Source organism: Misgurnus anguillicaudatus, chromosome 7, assembly GCF_027580225.2.
Source record: "Misgurnus anguillicaudatus chromosome 7, ASM2758022v2, whole genome shotgun sequence".
Taxonomy (NCBI): Eukaryota; Metazoa; Chordata; class Actinopteri; order Cypriniformes; family Cobitidae; genus Misgurnus; species Misgurnus anguillicaudatus.
In genome coordinates, this window is record NC_073343.2 from 13,802,392 (window position 1) to 13,822,268 (window position 19,877).

Genomic DNA, 19,877 nt, shown 5'->3' on the forward strand with positions numbered 1-19,877 from the left:
TACTCGTAGCGTAATCACTAGTGAATGCAATTTTTTCCCTAGCAACCAAATACAGTACCCTAGTAACACAGGGTTTAAATTGGGCCGGGGCCGTCCGATGCTAAGCTCCGGCACATAGGCTGAAGGTCTCGCTCTGCTCATGCCAGTCTACCCGCTGCGCTTGTGCGTGTGTACTCGCTGCGCTGGTGCGTGTGCACTGACGCGAAGGGAATAATGTGTTTCCATTCATTATGGGGCATACTCACCAACGCAAGTTCAACAATTTGCGCCAGTAGATTACATACAAAGTCAATGCAAAGACGCAATCAGACGCGTCCCCGCACGGGGCGATGCAAATGACGCGAATTGGGCGGCGCAATTGCCGCAGAAACACGCGCTTTTCCTTTTAAACGCGTCTTCGCGCAAGTTATACAACTCGAGCGAATAAACTCAGGAACTTCAAGAACGGCTTTCACACAGGATCATTTGACATTGTAGAGAGAGATAGAGAGAGAGAGAGAGCGCGAGAGAGAGAGAGAGAGAGAGAGAGAGAGAGAGAGAGCGCGCGCGCGCGAGGGAGAGAGAGAGATAGAGAGAGCGAGGTAATAATGGTGCCCACGTCGAGGAAATTTAATAGAAGACTAGAAACGTGTTAAGGACTAAAGTATGTATGTCACTCATCTAATTACAGCATGTTAACTGGATATCACTGCATATAACTCACTGTATAGTTTAATACATTTATGTATTTTGATTACACAAATCAAACCTTACGATTGTTTTAGCTGCTGACCAGCATAGGGAATCTCTATTGCTAATTTATTAGACATGTTGATGATACAGTACTGTGTGTTGTACCTTTTAATTAAATCTTTTTGGGTAGCCTATCTTATAGAATTATTCAAGGAGGTTGATTCCTTTTACTTCATTTAAAGTTTGATCAATTGTGCATAATGACATGTGCAACAAATGGATATAGGGTGTCAAACTCATAGATTTGCATAATTTAAAATTCAGACACTCTTTATAAAATATTTGTGGTCAATCTCTGGCACAGATTTAAAGTTGAAACTTATCAAATCCTATCAGAGGTCCAGAATGTCATTAAAACACCCCAGTGGCTTTGCTGTCATCAGTATTAAACATGTTACCCCTTAAAGTACCCTCCCCGCAGAGCCCCCCCACATAACAAATTCCAATTTAACCCCTGCTAGTAACCAAATAAAGAAAGCCTTATATCTGCATCAGAACATCAAAGGACATGGGGATTGGACCATTGAACTTACAGTCTTTCTGCACCATACTGCATGAAGTCAAACACAACAATAAGAACCACGTCTTAGAACATTTCTAAATTTGTTACACCGTTCTTGTAGTCCCTGGCTACTACCCATCAAACATAGAACGTCTCCTTATTGTTCTCATATGGTTTCTATTTTGTTAATTTTTTGGGAATCAAATAAGAGTGTTCTGGGAACATTTCCTGTAGCTTAATAACTGAGGACCTTCTGAGATCGTTCCCTGTAAGTTATTTAAGATGTACTATGAAAATGGAAGTAAAAATTTAAGGAAATTAACCATCTTGTTTTGTGGTAAAAGTGTAGTAACCATGTTTTTTTATTGTATTGATTACTATTAGCAAAACCATGGTTATTTTGTGGTAACCATGGTTTTACTACAGTAACCAATTTTTTTGTTTAAACTGTAAAAAACCTGGTTAATTATTGTATGGGTCTTTAATTGCTTTGAAGTCATTATTTATATTTTTCATAAAATACAATGTTATTTAAATACAATATGTGATGCTGAGGGTTTTTTATACAAAAAGCTCCAGTTCATGTTCTCTGAACAATTAACACTGATCAACACATGATTTTTAGTCTGATTATTTGCATTCAGTCATATCACCAATAGTCATTTGGACCCAACATCCAATAGGAAAATTCAACTGCAGTAGCCACCGTTCAACCTGAAGAGGGCAGCACTCAGACGTTTTTACACCATATATTGTAGTATTGAAACACTTTACATTCAAATGTCAAAAAACTTACTAAAATCATTGAACAGCACTAATAAAGCATCATTCTTACAGATCAGTACCTTAAAAAAAGTTCCTCAACGTTTGTAAAAGGTTAGAGAGGGACATTCCCTAAACCTAGAGAAATAAATTACCCACACATTTATTTTTATATATATATTTTAATTAAATGCCATTGTAATATAGTGCAAGTGATTACATGAATGTGCAATAATTATTATAAATAAAAAATATTATAATAAGAAACACAAAAAAATCACAGTGAACATGGGCTCATTATAGCGAAAGTGCTAGCTGCTGATTGGCTGAAATGGCTGAGCGATGTTGCTGCCCGGTTGCCAAGGGATTCATTCTCCCCCTGAGGTGAGTAGTGACGGCTGTTAAATAAATATGCTCTTTAATAAGCTTTAATTATGTCAAATGTAGCCCTTTATATTAGTTTTTTTTCATCAATTAAGGCGATATCATTCGTATTATGATTTAGCGTGTAGCTTCGTTTGATGAATTTAAAGCCTGCTCTGTAATGATCTTGTGTGATCATGTGCATTAACGTTACCTACTGCTAGCCACAAAAGTTTGGTAAAATCTGTGTTTGAGTGATATTATGTCAATGGTTTTAGCCATGTTAAGTGTTTAAATTATGTTATATGTCGTATGATTATGATGTACGTCGGAGATATATTCATTTTGGCGCCTATTTAAGGGCTTCACGATGATGTGGTTATACTACATTTTGTGCGAGTTAAAAAAAGAATTAAAGTTAAGCGAATTCGCAGATGAAGATGTACAAGTAGAACCAATCACACACTTTGAGAATGCACTGTCAGATTGGTCATTGGCGAAAAAATCCGTTTTAAATAGATTTCTTTCTGCTAAGCAAAATGCTCAACGTTAGGGGTGTAACGGTTCTCGGTTATTCTTCTCCTGCGGTTCGACACGCACATGCACCAACAACGCATAAAACCGCTAATGTATGGTTCTGAATATGTTCTGCGTGTGTTTATACGAGACTACCGCTGCGTCCCAAACCCCATACTAACATACTACTTCTCGTACTCTTTGCTTACTATATAGTATGGAAGTAGGTGGTTTGGGAGGCAGTGTACATGTCCATTCAACTCGTCATATGCAAATCGGTTGCTAACTTAACTCCTCGTGGGTGTTTGTGTGTGTGTGTGTGTGTGTGTGTGTGTGTGTGTGTGTGTGTGTGTGTGTGTGTGTGTGTGTGTGCGTGCGTGCGTGCGTGCGTGCGTGCGTGCGTGCGTGTGTGTTGCGGACCGTTCAGCGTGGCAAGCGACGGAGAAAAGCAGCTTAAAGAGGCACCGCTAGCTTCATTTAAAGGGATAGTTCACCCAAAAATAAAAATTCTGTTATCATTTACTCACCCTCGTGTTGTTACAAACCTGCATTCATTTCTTTGTTCTGATGAACACAAAAGAAGATATTTTGAGAAATGTAACAAAATTGTTTGTGGACCCCATTCACTTCCATAGTAGGATAAAAGAATACTATGCAAGTAAATAGGGGCCATGGATGTTTTGGTTCTAATATGACAAGTCACTTATTTTGCCGTCATCACCATGGGATAGCATGCGATTGCAGATTTGGTTAAAAACTGCTTAGGTTTTTATTGTTGTAAAGAAGCCTGTTGTGACCAAATTGTTAGCTGTTTGTAACCCAATAAATAACTATTTTTTTCTTAATTGGACAGTAGCCTTTTTATCCCTGTAAACATACACATTGAACCATACTGAAACCATGACCCTCAAACCGTGACACCGAACCTTGAGTAATTTGAACCATTGCACGTGTGCGTGATGCAGGTATTCTGAATCAATTGTAATGTATTATGAAAATAAATTGAGCTTGTTCTATAGATCAGCATAATTCTAGAATAGATTGTTGTTTTCTGTCTTCTAAGCAGTTAGTCCGTTTTCCTTTCAGTAGCAGCTGATTTGTGTCACCTATATGTTGCATATGTATGGTATTGCAATACATAATATATCCATAGCGTACAATACAGATAGCACTGTAAACTGTATTATACTGTATATATATGTGTGTGTGTATATATATATGTGTATGACTGTATTTGAGTTTTATGTGTGACAATATTTTCTCCGTTTTAGAATACTGATTCATCAGCTGACATTCTTGCATTCGGAGGTAATAAGTTAATTTGTGCCAGCTTCAGACTTTACTTGTTTTAAACACCTTCAGGGCCCATTGTTACTTACCTGATTGGGCAAGTGCTTTGCCCTCAGTCACTAAAATATATTTTCTGCCTGTGCCCAGTTTTCTGTATTTATTCTTATGCAATGTTTCAATCAAGACACAATTTAAGCATCACGAATGTTTCTCAGCAATCTCATGTGTTTTTTTCTACATTATTGGTTGTTGTGGACACTTCTGCATGTGTTTTGTGTTACATTAGCTGATAAAGCATAGCAACGTTTTTGGTGGGGCCACTGAAAATTTTGGCAAGTCAAGTGAAAACCTGAACCACTGGCCGAGCGGCCAGTATAAAACTGATTAATCCAGGTGTGCCTGACCTCAGTAGTCACAAACAAACTGATTGATCCAGGTGTGCCTGACCTCAGTAGTCACAACAGCAATAATCAGACACACCTGGATTATTCAGTTTGTCCAATATGAAATGAAATGAAATGAAATGAAATGAATGACTGAAACTTTTTGGAAACGTTATTTTAAATTAAAAAAAACTATTTGGTATTGCTTTAAACCCTGACCATTGTAAAAATAAATAAAATATAAAAATAAATATCACATTCACCAACCATTCTTCAAACCACTTGTACTTCTGGATCAATGCCTGTTTACCCAGTCCAAGAATGTCATGTATATTTGGCATAACTAGCTTTGTATATTGACTGGTTATTCTAAGTAATATACATTCTCAAGGTACATTAAAAAAATTACCCTTTTTTACATAGAAATGAAATATTTAATTGATGTTTGACATGCATGTTGTGCATAGTTGTCTTGAGTTTTCTAGTTTTCATGAGGTTATCATTGTTTGTTTTACAGCTTTACTGATTTGACTACAGTTGCTGCACTTTCTACCTTGGTCAGTGTTGGTAGATTTTTTGGCAGTATAATGAAAATTTTATGAGATCACCACCATGATTGTAGTTCCTGTGGCTAATTACGTCTTTTTTCTTTTTCAGGTTCCTTGTGTTTTGGCTTTTTCTACAGAGAGCAGTTCATATATATATATACTTACATTAAGGGTGTTTTACTGCACTTTTTCTGTGTTCTGCCTTTTTAGTTTATAGATAGTTATAGATAGCAATTTTTAGTTTATAGATAGATAGATTATATATAGATTAGTTTATTTATATCTTATAGACTTTTTTGTGCTCTGTGTTTTACTTCCTATAGAGGGCATTACATTTTTACTTTTATTGTTCTTAAAAAGCCTAATTGTTTATTGTATTGTACAATTGCATTTTAACATTTACATTTATACATACTCTCTTGCATTGTTGTTAAACTGTTTTCTATTCTTTAGGCTACTCTACAGGTTTAATCTTTGCAGGCTCAACAGGGAACATCATCGGGGGAAGTATGTGCATATTGGAGTCCTGTTGAAATAAATTTGACTAATGAGGAATTATATTTCTCAATGTCTTTTAGCTGAGTTCATTTTGATGATTAGGAAAAGACCTATGGCTTACTTTTAAGACTTGAGAGAAAAGATTACTTGGTTAAGTCAAATTAGTGTTATATCTGAAATGGTTATTTTTCTTATCTCTTGATATTTTAAAGGATGCCACGGAAAGGAAAGAGATCTCAGGCTCAGAAGATGCGTCGGGGAAAGGTGGACCTGGACTTTACCAGACTTTCCAGGACCAACAAGGTACTATTGATCTCTTTATCGCTCATTTAAGATAATAACATGCTGGTTTGGCTGGACAAAATAATACCATACTAAGATTGTGATAAAGTTTTTCATTATACCAAGTTTAACTGACATAGCAGATTCATTTAATTTCAACGCATAAAGCATAAATATGTGTGATAGCAAAAGAAATGGAAAAGAATGAATAAAATAATTCAATAGAAAAGAAAATGAATACAGTAAAAAACAGATTTTTCAGTTTTGTTTTTGGTTCATTATTTCTAATATAAAACTAGAACAAACTATGCATAACTACTGAGAAACTATTTAATAAAGCAATAAACCCCAAGAAGCAGTGGGTTACCAGTGCATTTTATAACAGCTAAGGGGCGTTGTTAGGCACGACGCGAAGCGGAGTGCCTAAACCCCCTTAGCTGTTATAAAATGCACTGGTAACCCAACGCTTCGAGGGGTTTATTGCGTTTATAAAACGGTTACTTCATATGCATAACGTTAGCGGGGTTTTATAAAATAAAACACAAATAAGTTGTAATTATATTAGTATAAATATTACTTTTCCGCCAAACAAAGTAGTTCCTCAGAATCAAGTGTGGCTGCAACAGAGCGCAGTTCATGCGGTATATTCCGTTACCGCGGAATAAACTGTCAGACGTAACACATTTTTCTATTCCGTCTATTCCGCGGAATGCAAATAAGTGGGCGTGGCTAACTCACACGCCCACACGCATGTTAGACTTAGTGTGACGGAGAAACATGTAAAATAATTCACTCATAAAAAATGACTGAGTTAATTCTGTAATTTTTATAATAACTGCCAGTGAATCAACCGCGGGTCTCGCAGTCTGTCTCTAGGCATGCGCAAGGAGCTGCGACGCCAAATAAAGGGTTCTTCTCGCACATAATGCTAATAGTGGTCAAGTTTTCTCAACTTTAAGCAAGCTAAGACAAAACTCGCGTTTATATCAGTGACACATGCGCTCCTGGAGCGATGTAGTTTAACACGCCATTTGCTTATACAAACATTACAAGAAAGAGACACAAATGTTAAGGTCTAATAGAAAGTAAAGGGTGTCAAGACCTTAAAACAGACTTCATGATCATGACATCATATCATAGCACCTGTCAAATATATAATATCTAGAGCTTCGTCTCTCATATAGGCTATAGGTATATGAGTCTACAGCCTCCATAGTTCGCATTTGTAGGCTTATTTTTAGAATATTAAAATTTTTCAAGTTGACATTATTCTTATTTAATTGTATATTGTTGTAACACGCTTATGACTTGCGAATGTAATACTCAGTTAACTTAAATACACCAGGCGTGTAATGACGTGTGCAGCCTGCATATGCGACCTAAAGGTTGCCTTCTAATTGAGAAACGGCATACACACTCTCCTCATTCACTGATTTACTCGCACTCGGTTTTTGTATGTCCATTACATTTTATCCTTTCTCGTTTCTTGTCACAGCAAATGCAAAATTTTGCCACACATCAAAATTTAAATTTGCGTTTCTTTTGCTTCCGCCATTGTCCCTCCACTTGTAGAGAGGCATCAGAGTGGCACGAATGGGATTATGGGAATTGTAGTCCCCGCGTTTCTCCACTTGCTCCACTTGGCCGGAAAAAAACTACACGTATATGCTTCAGACAGATGTCAGCGCACAACTCTCTGCATGTGTGCAGAAGTGATAGAGGCGCCAATATGCAGGAATTATATTTTAAACAAGAGGAATAGTTTGACTCAGCTTGCTTGAAACGCATAAAACCGAACAAATACATAAGGATTACTACTTATTTTCAGACTTTGGATAGATACGAGAGCGCCTGCACCTGAGACAGAGAGAGGCGCAGCTGCTCATGACGCACTGGATTTTTTAAAATGAAATTTAAATGTTCTAAATTATTATGTATGTCACATATCAGTAAGGTTTTAGTAAAACAACATTCAGGTTTTAAACAACTTGATTTTTATTTTATTTTCCATTTATTTATTTTTATTTATTTTACTCAATCTCTATCAATCTCATACAGGTCTATTCAGTAGTTTACAGGGAGATCTTAATTAAAGTGAAACCTAATTTAAAATGTTGGTCCAAATTATTAAGCAAGTTGTATGTCTCGTACAATATGGGTATGAAAAAGATATTTCTAAAGAAAACAATTGCATTATACTAAAGTAATTTACTTGCTATAATTTATATTTGGTGGAACTGAAATCATTGAACTATTATAAGATTTATGAGTGATTTAGAATTGAGAATAATTTGACTATTTAAATGGCTTTTTAAGGATCCCATTAATGATTATTTACAGGTTGAACAGCCAAGCATCTCTACTGCTGTAGCTCAGGTATCTGGCAGACTACATGTAGAAGACTGTGATAGTGCACCCAGAGTTTTGTCTGTACAGGCGTCCCATTGCCAGGGTGATATAAGGTATGATGTTTTCTCAAGGAATCATCAGTGCACATGTGTAGCATTAATATTCTTGGCCAACCACAGCGAAGGGGTTCAGTTTGGGATGTCTGATCTTGACAGAGTTTTAGAGGAGGGGGATGCTTTGTATGTTGGTGTTAAAATGCAGCTTATGGATGAACAAAGATTTCTTCAAGACCATCTGGCTGTGGAGGAGGTACCATTGAACGTTTCAACATTTACCCAAACATACCGTGTGCAGAAGTCTGACCTCAAGATGGGATTCCTCAGAGCCAAAGGGAACCCTGGCGCAGAAGAATGGTTTATTCCTCTTACTGAAAGACTTCAGTGTCTTTCAACCACGGTTAGTCACGCACTGCTTATCATTTCTGTTGAATGTCTTGCAGTGTTCAGAGACAGATCTGGTAGATATGGATTCTTTGATCCACACTCAAGGACTGCTGAAGGTTTGCGCCATCCTACTGGTGCTGGAACTGCTGTCATGTTAACTTTTACCCACCTAAGTGACATGATAGACAGAATTCTCAGGATCTTTCAGGATCATCCTGATAAGGCCAGTTATGAATTTTTGCCTGTGTCATTTGAAATTGAGCAGCAATCTGACAAACAGTCAGCACCATCAGCTTGTACACAAGTCTCACAAATGAATTTGGCTCTTCCAAAATCAGGAAACATTGTTAAAGCCCAAACCATTAAAGGAGATAAAAACCAGCAGGTGATGAAAACAGATAAGCAGCGGAGAAGAAAAGTAAAGAGAAAACTAACAGTACAACAATTAAAACCCAAGGATAAAACTGCATCTCAAGAAGTAAGAACATTTAAAAAAAGGGAATATGAAAAAGAGCGGTATGTTGCCCGTTTAAAATATCGACTGAAGAGAAATGAGGCTATAAAGGAGCGATATAATCAAGATCCTCAATACAGGAAGAAAATTCAATACTATATGACCAAGAGGTATAACACATGTGCTGTTGCTCAGACAAAGAAGAAAGAGTACATGGTGAGGAGGTACAACAAGGATACTGTCTTTCAGAGGCAAATGAAAGAGAAGATGAAAGAGTACATGGTGAGCAGGTACAACACGGATGCTGTTTATCAGAGGCAGAGGCAAGAGAAGATGAAAGAGTACATGGTCAGGAGATACAGCACGGATACTGTCTTCCAAAAGAATATGAAAGAGCACATGATAAGGAGGTACAGCACGGATACCGTCTTCCAAAAGAAGATGAAAGAGTACATGGTCAGGAGGTACAGCACGGATACCGCCTTCCAAAAGAAGATGAAAGAGTACAGGGTCAGGAGGTACAGCACGGATACTGTCTTCCAAAAGAAGATGAAAGAGTACATGGTAAGGAGGTACAGCATGGATACTGACTTCCAAAAGAAGATGAAAGGGTACATGGTCAGGAGGTACAGCACGGATACTGTCTTCCAAAAGAAGATGAAAGAGTACATGCTGAGGAGGTACAGCACGGATACTGACTTCCAAAAGAAGATGAAAGAGTACATGGTGAAGAGATATAGAGATGACCCAGAGTTTAGAACACATCACATGCTACATTGTACCTTGTACAAAACACAGAAACGTGTCCATGATGTTGCATACCACATATTTCATAAGTTGCAATGTGCACTCCGGATCAAAAAGAAATATCAACCATACATCAGTTCCAGAAAGGAAACACCACAACCTTTGGTCAACAAAGTAATGCAATGTGCCATAGATGCATTCAGATGCAACATTCAACATGGTCCCACACATGTCTGCACAGTCTGTCACAGAGCTATGTTTCCAAATCAAGTCAGGCTCTGTAATAGAAGTTGTTACATTAAAAATCCACATATAGCCATATCTTGCTTAACCAAGCAATATGTTCATGCTTGTGACAGTAGCTGCAGTGTTCCTTGTGCAGTTCCAGAACAAAGAAGACGGGAATGGATTTGCCACACTTGCGACAGCCATCTTAAGAGAGGAAATGTGCCTTCAGTTGCAGTGGCAAACAAACTTGAATTGGCACACATCCCTGCAGAATTACTGGAATTGAATGTGCTTGAACGTCAGCTTATTGCCAAAATTGTACCGTTTGCAAAAATTATTGCACTGCCCAAAGGTCAACAAAGAGCGGTGCAAGGTGCGGTTGTGTGTGTGCCTTCTGATATGGAGAAGACGGTCAACTGTCTGCCAAGACCTAGTAGTGAGTCCCAGTTACTACAGGTAAAGCTTAAAAGACACATCAAGTTTAAAGGATACCAGCACTTCCATACTGTGAATATGCACAACGTGCTAGCAGCTTTATTAAAACTAAAAGAGATACACTCAGAATACAAAGATATCTCTATCAGCGAAACTGCATTGTTTGAAAGTGACATTGATGGGGAAGTTGATGATACAGAACAAGAAGAAGAAGAAGAAGAACTCGGTGGTGTTGCTGAAGAGGAGGAGCGACATGTGAGTGTAGAGGAACAGGATGAACTTAGACCTGGCCTCACTCTGGACACATGTATGCAGCCACCTGACATCGGCCAGGAGATTTTATCATATGGCGAGGGAATATTCAGCATTGCACCTGCTCAGGGAAAAAAACCTGTTGGATTTTTCAAAATCCCAAAGCTGGAAGCCATGGCGTTCCCTGTTCAGTTCCCTACTGGACATAACACAATTGATGAGGCAAGAGAAAAAGCATTGTCACCAAGTATGTATTTCAATGCGAGATTGTTCTCTGTGGATACACGGTTTGCAAGAGACCAGAGTTACCTTTTCTTTGCACAGTTTGCGACAGAAACACATCTGGCCAGAAACAGCATGACTATCCAGTTACGGAAAGGCAAACCTATAACAAGAGATGGCAGAAGAATTTCCAACAGGTTGCTTCAAGATAACCATGAGGTTGAAAGACTGGTGCACAACAAAGATGCCACACGGTTCATGCAACCCCTGAGAGGTTCGCCATCTTACTGGGAGAAAACACTAAGAGATCTACAAGCCATGATCAGGCAGTTGGGAACACCAACTTTCTTTTGCACATTCAGTGCGGCCGAAATGCGATGGCCTGAAGTAATTACGGCAATCAAGGCTCAGCAAGGGGAAGACGTCGATTTTTCAGAGCTTGACTGGATGACAAAATGTGAAATCCTTCGAAGTAACCCTGTTACTGTCATGCGGATGTTTGAGAAACGCGTGGACGCGCTAATGACTCACCTGCTTTTGTCACCTGCCCAACCCATTGGTAAGGTTGAAGATTACTTTTACAGAGTTGAGTTTCAAGCAAGAGGAAGCCCACATATACATCTGCTTGCATGGGTAAAGGATGCACCTGAGTTCGAAAGTGATTCTGATGAAGTTGTTTGTGGCTTTATTGATCGCTACATAACATGCAGGCTTCCTGATTCCACGACTGATCCTGAACTTCATCAGATTGTTACAGAGGTTCAGCTTCACAGCAGAAAACACTCCAAGTCATGCAAGAAAGGAAATGTGTTGTGTAGGTTTGGGTTCCCTAAATTACCAATGTCTGACACCACAATAACTCGTCCACGACCGCAGCGACCTGAAGAAGAGGAAACTGAAGAGGATAGCCATCAAGACAGAAGAAGCTCAAGGTCAGATGCTGTTCGAAAAGCAATGAGTGATGCTAGGACGAAACACAAACCTTTGTGGGATATGCTGAATGATCCCCAAGCCACCTTTGAAAACTTTCCTGAACTACTGTAAAAATGTAATTTTTAAATGGAGGATTACATGAAGTACACAAGGGAGTTGTCCACTTCAAGTGTGATCTTGCTAAAGCGTGATCCAAAGGAGGTTTGGGTGAATGGATAAAATCCAGATTTGCTGAGTGCATGGCATGCTAACATGGACATTCAGTATATAATTGACCCTTACATTTGCATCATGTATATTTTGTCCTACATTTCCAAGCCAGAGCATGAAATGAACGAGATGCTAAAGAACGTGATCAAAGCAGTGCGTGAAACAAATGTGAATGAAGAGGATGAAATGAAGCACATTATGCAAGCCTATTCGAAACACAGACAAGTGAGCTCGCAGGAGTCTGTTGCACGAACGTGCAGCCTACCAATGAAGAAGTGTTCGCGAAGTGTTGTGTTTATACCAACGGATGACGATGCTCTGAAGATGAGTCTGCCCCTTAGTGTCCTACTGCACAAAAATCCAGATTCAGAGGATGTTTGGATGTCGGGAATAATAGATAAATACAGAGCAAGGCCTCAAACACCTGAGTTTGAAAAGATGTGTCTGGCAGACTTTGTGTCAAATTACCGCATTGTGTACGGTCAGCAAACTAAGGGAAAGAATGTACAACGTCTGCTCAACGATATGGGATTTGTTCAGAAAAGATCTGTCGGTAAGGCTGCCATTATTCGATATGCACGGTTTTCGGAGGAGAAACAACCGGAAAAGTTTTACGGAAGATTAGTGAAACTTTATGTGCCACATCGTTTCAATGCCCAGCTAAAACCTCCAACATTTCCAACGTATGAGCAGTTTTACAAAAGTGCATTCGTGGAACTTCCTTCCCACCCTGGTGTCCGAATGCCTGTATGCGCAATAGTGAAAGCACACCAGGAGAAATTCGAAAAACACAGTGAAGAAGTGGACAAAGCAATTGAACAGTTGCAGCAACAAGGCCCATCTGAGAATGCTTGGACAGCTTTTGCCCCTGAAGCTGAAGTGGATAATTTGGAGTGCATTGCAGAACGAGAAGATGTCAATCATGATGAAGAGGATGAGCAAGATGATGTACCGGAATACCAGATTCTTCTTGAAGATGGAGATGGAGTCGTTCCTCGGATAAAGGCACCACAGATGAGTGTTGAATTTGTCAGGAAGATGTTTCAAAGTCTAAATGAGACACAGGCAGCAATATTCTACATTGTCCGTCATTGGTGTCAGAAGCGTGTCTGGGGTCATAATCCTGAACAGTTTTTTTACTTCGTGTCAGGTGGTGCTGGTTGTGGAAAATCACATGTCATTAAGTGCATATATATGGAAGCAACCAAGATTCTAAAACAACTGCCTCGATTTCAGGAGGAAGGGGATCTCTCTGTGCCTACAGTGATTTTGAGTGCATTTACAGGAACAGCAGCATTCAATATATCTGGTAAAACACTGCATTCCATTTTAAAACTGCCAAGGAACTTAAAGCCACCTTATCAAGGACTTGGAAATGCTCTAGATGAAGTACGAGCAGAATTATGCAGTGTGGAAATTCTCATCATTGATGAAGTGTCCATGATTTCGAAGGATCTTTTCGCCTATGTAAACTGGAGACTTCAACAGATCAGAGGCAGCAAGAAAGCATTTGGAGGAATCTCTGTTCTCGCTGTAGGAGACTTTTTCCAACTACCACCTCTCGGTAAAGCCAAACCGCTCTGTGTTTATGAAGATGATGTTCTGGACTTCTGGAAGGACAGTTTTCAAATAATTACCCTTACAGAGATCATGCGTCAAAAGGAGGACCTTGCCTTTGCTGAGCTTTTAAATCGACTGCGAGTGAGGCAGAAGACTGATGTTCTTAGAGAAGAAGACCGAGTTCTGTTACTCCAAGCTGTAAAGAACCCAGAAGACTGCCCTCATGATGCTCTGCACATATTTGCAACCAACAAGGAAGTTCACATGCACAATACTAAAACAATACAGGCTATTCACACGGACATCATAACCATTGATGCTGAAGACTACAGGAAAGACCCAAGAACAGGAGTGATGAAAAGACAAAAGAAACCTGTCACTGGAAAGAAGGATGACTTGCTGGATTCTATACAAGTTGCAGTGGGAGCTCGTATAATGGTGACAAGGAATCTGGATGTTGAAGATGGAATTGTAAATGGATGTTTTGGTCAGATTGTTAACATTGTCACTAAAACAAGAGATGGAATCGCTACTGTACACATGCTAGGACTTCAGCTCGACAATCCAAATGCAGGTCTGAAACACCGGAGAAGAGTGCAAGGTGAAGACGACAACTCTGTGTATATTGAGAGATCTGAAGAAAGTCTGAGGAAAGGAATAGTTCGTCGTCAATTTCCCATCAAGCTCGCTTATGCCTGCACAGCTCACAAAGTTCAAGGTATGACAATGCAGTCTGCCGTAGTGTCACTAAAAAAGATTTTTGAACCAGGAATGGCCTACGTTGCCCTCAGCCGAACGACGTCGCTTTCTGGATTACACATAACAGACTTCATTGAAAAGAAGATTTACGCTGATCCTGAAATCACAGCATCGTTGGAAAATATGAGAAAAGCGACATTCGAAGGAATCATGCCCCTTTTGCAGCACATAGGGGAAATCAACCAGGACGAAACACTTAAAATTATTCATCACAACACGGAAGGACTGTCATCCCACATCGAGGATATCAGATGCCATCATGAGCTCCAGCTGTCGGATATACTTTGCATAACGGAAAGTCACTTGTCTGGCTCATGTATTCCACCACATCTCCAGTTGGAAGGATACAAGATGTTTGCACGGAATAGACATGTCTCCTATTCAACCCATGTAGAAATGGCAAACAAAGACGGCGGTGGAGTTGCAATATTTTGCAAAGAAGATATTCAAGCTCAGTCCAGACAGTACATACAAAGTGTCACAGACCTGGAGTTTGTTGTCATCAAAATCGACACTCCAATGTGTGCAACAATTGCTGCAGTGTACAGGCCACCACACTACAGTCTTGAAAAATTCTTGCCAAATTTAAGAGGCCTACTTGATTATCTGGACATCGAAGACAAACATCCTGTAATCATCAGTGGTGACTTTAATGAGGACCTCTTATCTGCTGGAAGAAAGGCTATACAGGAGATGTTTCAATCCAAGGGATATACACAGCTAATCACATCAGCTACAACTGAGAAGCACACACTACTGGATCACATATACATCTCACATCCGGACTTGTGTCTTCAGTCAGGTGTGTTACAGACCTATTACAGTTACCACAATCCTGTGTACTGTATATTGCGAAAATGACATTCTGTGGTTGGCCAATATTGTCGTGTTTTTTGCCATACGGAATCCTGGGCATCGACAACACATTAACTTTCTTCAGGCTCTGTGGTGCTGGACATGCATAATGTGGTGGATATGATTGTGGTGTTTCGACAGACGGAATGATGGGCAATAAGTATTAAAAGTTGCAATAGGGCTCTGACAGCCTTAGCCAATGGGTTGACTCGAATGGTTATGCACTAATTGTTGTGTTGTTATGCCATACGAAACCGGGGGCCACTGAACCTGCATTAACGACGACAGTGGGGGCTCACTGACAGCCTTAGCCAACGGGTTGGTGCGTATGGTCGCATTGTTTTGTTGTCTTGCGTTGTGTTGACATGCCATACAAAACCGGGGGCCACTGAACCTGCATTAACGACGACAGTGGGGGCTCACTGACAGCCTTAGCCAACGGGTTGGTGCGTATGGTCGTGTTGTTTTGTTTTCTTGCATTGTGTTGTCATTACAAACAATACAGGGGGCCACTGAAAATGCATTAACGACGACAGTGGGGGCTCACTGACAGCCTTAGCCAACGGGTTGGTGCGTATGGTCATGTTGTTTTGTTGTCTTGCGTTGTGTTGTCATGCCATACAAAACCGGGGGCCACTGAACCTGCATTAACGACGACAGTGGGGGCTCAATGACAGCCTTAGCCAACGGGTTGGTGCGTATGGTCATGTTGCAATGAGATTGTGGCATCTATGGTCATTTAACAGTGTTATGGCAGTGAGTTACAAAGCAGGTACAGCAGCAGGAAGGACGAAGGAGTAATGTGGCAGCAGAAGGGAGGACACTAGGAAGTAAAGGCGGCAGCAGCAGCAGCATACAAGATGCAGTGAGGATTAGTGTGGCAACTCCAGGGAGGACACAGACAGTGAGAGCAACAGCGGCAGTAAGTCATAAATTACAGTAAGGTAAAGTTAGAAGTAGTAAGACACTGTTGAGATGTATTTGCTTTGTGTTCAATTTGTGACAATGTTTACTGGATTTTTTATTTGCAGTCCCCTGCTATTCTGTTATTATTAATATGTGCTCTTCTGTAAAGTTGCAGGAAGAATTTTGAGACAATAGCAGTCCTGTCCAACAATGGATATGAGTATGCAATATACCATCTAAAGCTAAGTGTTTTATGAACTTGCTTCAGTCACTGTACTACTGCACATTGTAAATACTTTTGGGGGAATATTTTAAGCTAATTCTGATTTTGATGTTTTTCAGGAAGCGCCAGGTCAGAATGTCTGAGAAGATCAAGTGTGCTACAACACCGATAATGACAAGCTGGGTACATTGGAAAGCTGGATTTCTTTTAGTAAGTTGTAACTTTTATTTATTTATTTATTTTTTTGTTTGTTGTAAGTATATGTGTATTTAGTAACCCCCATGTGACCAAACCCATTTGGCATTTAGGACAATACTGAAGACTAAAGAACCAAATGAAGAACCACATTGAAGCAGTAGAGGTAAGTGTCAATACTACTGGTAAAGTCTAGTGTTTTAGTGCATTTTATCATACAATGTGTTGTTCAAAGGCATGTGCTTTGAGGTGAAAACCAAGACAGTGTTAAAGTGTATAATGTTTCTTGCAAGACATGTATCTGACCTTAACTTAATGCTCCTCTGTCAGTTTTGCAGAATCAAAACAATTTAAATAAATACACTAATATGATCCTCTCTGTTTTACCTTCTCTACCTCAGGGTGTCCAGCCTGTATGCAATGTCAGATCCAGCGGAGAGATGTCGGGAGCTGCTTCACTACACCGCTCATTGCATTAATTAATTCCATTTTATTTAAAATTTAGTTTTATCATATTAAATAATTGGTTTCTATATATAGATATAGATATATAGATATTAAAATCTAAAATATTAGTTTAATATAATAATTGGTTTCGATATATAGATATTAAAATCTAAAATATTAGTTTAATATAATACTTGGTTTCAATATATAGATATAGATATTAAAATCTAAAATATTAGTTTAATATAATAATTGGTTTCAATATATAGATATAAATATATAGATATTAAAATATTAGTTTAATGTAATAATTGGTTTCAATATATAGATATTAAAATCTAAAATATGAGTTTAATATAATAATTGGTTTCAATATATAGATATTAAAATCTAAAATATGAGTTTAATATAATAATTGGTTTCAATATATAGATATTAAAATCTAAAATATTAGTTTAATATAATAATTAGTATCAATATATAGATATTAAAATATAAAATATTAGTTTAATATAATCATTGGTTTCTCTCTCTCTCTCTCTCTCTCTCTCTCTCTCTATATATATATATATATATATATATGTATATATAAAAATATAAATATTAGTTAAAATAGGAATGTTATTAAAAATGTGTACGCCATGCCAGAAGAGGATGGGCAGCCCCCTGCTGAGTCTGGTTCCTCTCAAGGTTTTTTATCTCCTCTCAAGGTTTTTTTCTTGCCACTGTCGCCACAGGCTTGCTCACTGGGGGTGTTGTGCCAAATCCTGTGTCCCTCTCATGTCTTTGTCAACTAGGGTTTTCAAAACAACAGTTTGCAAGTCAATAAAAATATTTATTTTTAATTGAAATTATAAAAATATAAATAACCAGGGTCCCACAATTAATTAGAAATAAAAATGTAATCATGATAAAAGCCCCTCTGGTTTTCTGAAATCACAGGACTTATTACTCTTATAAATACCTGCGTTGTAATAAACCAAATCGTGGACAGCAATAGAGTTTTTAAAATAGTTTTGAAAACAACATGCAGAAGGTTAACAATAATCCCAACAACTTTTTACCGGTATTATCCCAAAATAAAACTTGTGTTAGAAATTTTGATAGTGAAAAAAATTTTATGTTTTGAAAAAAGAATTTAAAGCAAAAATTATTGTGTTAAACAAGTTAACAAATAAAGTGGTTACTACACATATAGGTATATAATTTTTCTCCTAGTATATTGTATTATTTCAACAGTAAAGTATTAGAAATTTAAACAAGTTAACAAAGTTAGTTACCACACATATATAGGTATATCATTTTCTACTAGTAAAAGTATATTGTTGCAACTGTAAAGTAATTGTTCCTTTTTAACATTTAGTAAAAAATTGTAAAATGTATATTTAAATTTAAAAATTATATTTAAATGTGAGCTATTACAACATTTTAGGATCTAGCTGTGCATATGGGTGGGATTTGGCACAACAGGCGTTTTCTAAATCTTTTAATAAATTTGTTGAATTGGCACATCAAGTGTTTTTGTCTTTATTGAAACCTCTTCAATGGCACATTAAAAATGTGTTCTTGTGAATTTCACAGAAGTTCCAGCGGGTACTCCAGAAAGCAAGGTTAACTTACCCTCACATATATGTATTTGTATTTGCATATTTTTCATAAATTTTAATGGCAGGAACTAATGATTGCAAAAAAAATGTGTACATGAGTTTAATTTATTGACAAAGAACTGCTGTTAAAAGCATTAGATCTACTGTAGTATGTTTATTAAGCTCACGACTCTTTACGGCAGTTAATACAAAAATTTGCCACAAAAACCTGCATTCCCGTATGGGCTGTGGGTAGCATGCAAAAGAGGTTCATTCGAAGTGGCCAGTGTATAGTATGTTTTAGTTTATAGTAGTTTATAGTAAGTTGGTGATTGTATATCAACAGTAGGAACATGTTTGTGGGCATTTTATTTTGTGATTTCACCGAAACAAATGAGAGTGCTCAAGTGGCGTGTGTCATTGCTCAGCAACCATGAGCTGCGCTCTCCTTGACGGAGCAGAAACTTCAAGAAAGGAAGACGCTGCATGATTTCAGAAACACATTCCTGCACCGGATGACCAACTGGAGATAGGCTGGCTTTTCTAATATATTCATTCGGGCCAAGAGATGTTTTAAAAAAGTGGCGGGGACAAAATCGAACTTCCTAAAAAGTAAATCCAATCATTTATTTTGTACAACTGTTTAAGTAATCTTCTTTACAATATAGTCAGTATTTGCACTATTTTACAATAAAATAGTTGTTCATTTTATCATCATTGCACGTTTATCTATTTTTTTATATTACTTTTGCAAATGTATTGAAAGATTAAAATATGGAAAAAGTCAGTTTAGGAGGCAATTATCCTTTATTAAAAAAGGTGCAGTGGAGAGGTGAGTTAAGTGGAAAGTTGGTAATGCATCTTTTTTGGTGGGTTTATTATAAACAAGACCGAAATACAACGTGACTCTTATTTTGAAATTAGTCTGCTAATTTGATTTCAGATTAAGGAGATAAAAGTAACTCTTATAACAGTATAAAATATATTACCATAAAAACACTGAAAAGTAAAGATTGTTATGAATTATAAACATAAGTTCATAAGCATTCTCTTGGCATAAATGTGCGATATTCATTGTTTCATCTGTAAATATAAATTAGTGGGGTCCCCTGTTTTTATTAAAAATAAAATGCTACATGAATTTATAATTCTCATGCCACAAGGCGATACTGACTATTATTTGTCCAAATTTTGCAA

At 38.0% G+C, this 19,877-nt stretch overlaps 1 protein-coding gene across 5 annotated transcripts; it reads left to right on the forward strand.

Moving 5' to 3' along the window:
- Nucleotides 1–2,274: 2,274 nt before the first annotated feature.
- LOC129435080 (uncharacterized) lies at nucleotides 2,275–17,409 on the forward strand. Of its 5 annotated transcripts, XM_073869449.1 has the most exons (9): nucleotides 2,279–2,380; nucleotides 4,147–4,183; nucleotides 5,066–5,105; nucleotides 5,206–5,897; nucleotides 8,217–8,338; nucleotides 16,399–16,449; nucleotides 16,572–16,662; nucleotides 16,761–16,813; nucleotides 17,049–17,409. In XM_073869449.1, exons 4-8 carry the CDS (start codon nucleotides 5,808–5,810, stop codon nucleotides 16,776–16,778), a joined length of 372 nt encoding a protein of 123 aa, XP_073725550.1. In that variant the 5' UTR covers nucleotides 2,279–2,380; nucleotides 4,147–4,183; nucleotides 5,066–5,105; nucleotides 5,206–5,807; the 3' UTR covers nucleotides 16,779–16,813; nucleotides 17,049–17,409. The 5 variants fall into 5 exon arrangements, 1 of the variants encoding a protein (XP_073725550.1); XR_012370498.1 differs by lacking the exon at nucleotides 8,217–8,338 and having other exon boundaries at nucleotides 2,275–2,380; XR_012370497.1 differs by lacking the exon at nucleotides 8,217–8,338 and having other exon boundaries at nucleotides 2,278–2,380; nucleotides 16,399–16,662.
- Nucleotides 17,410–19,877: the final 2,468 nt, after the last annotated feature.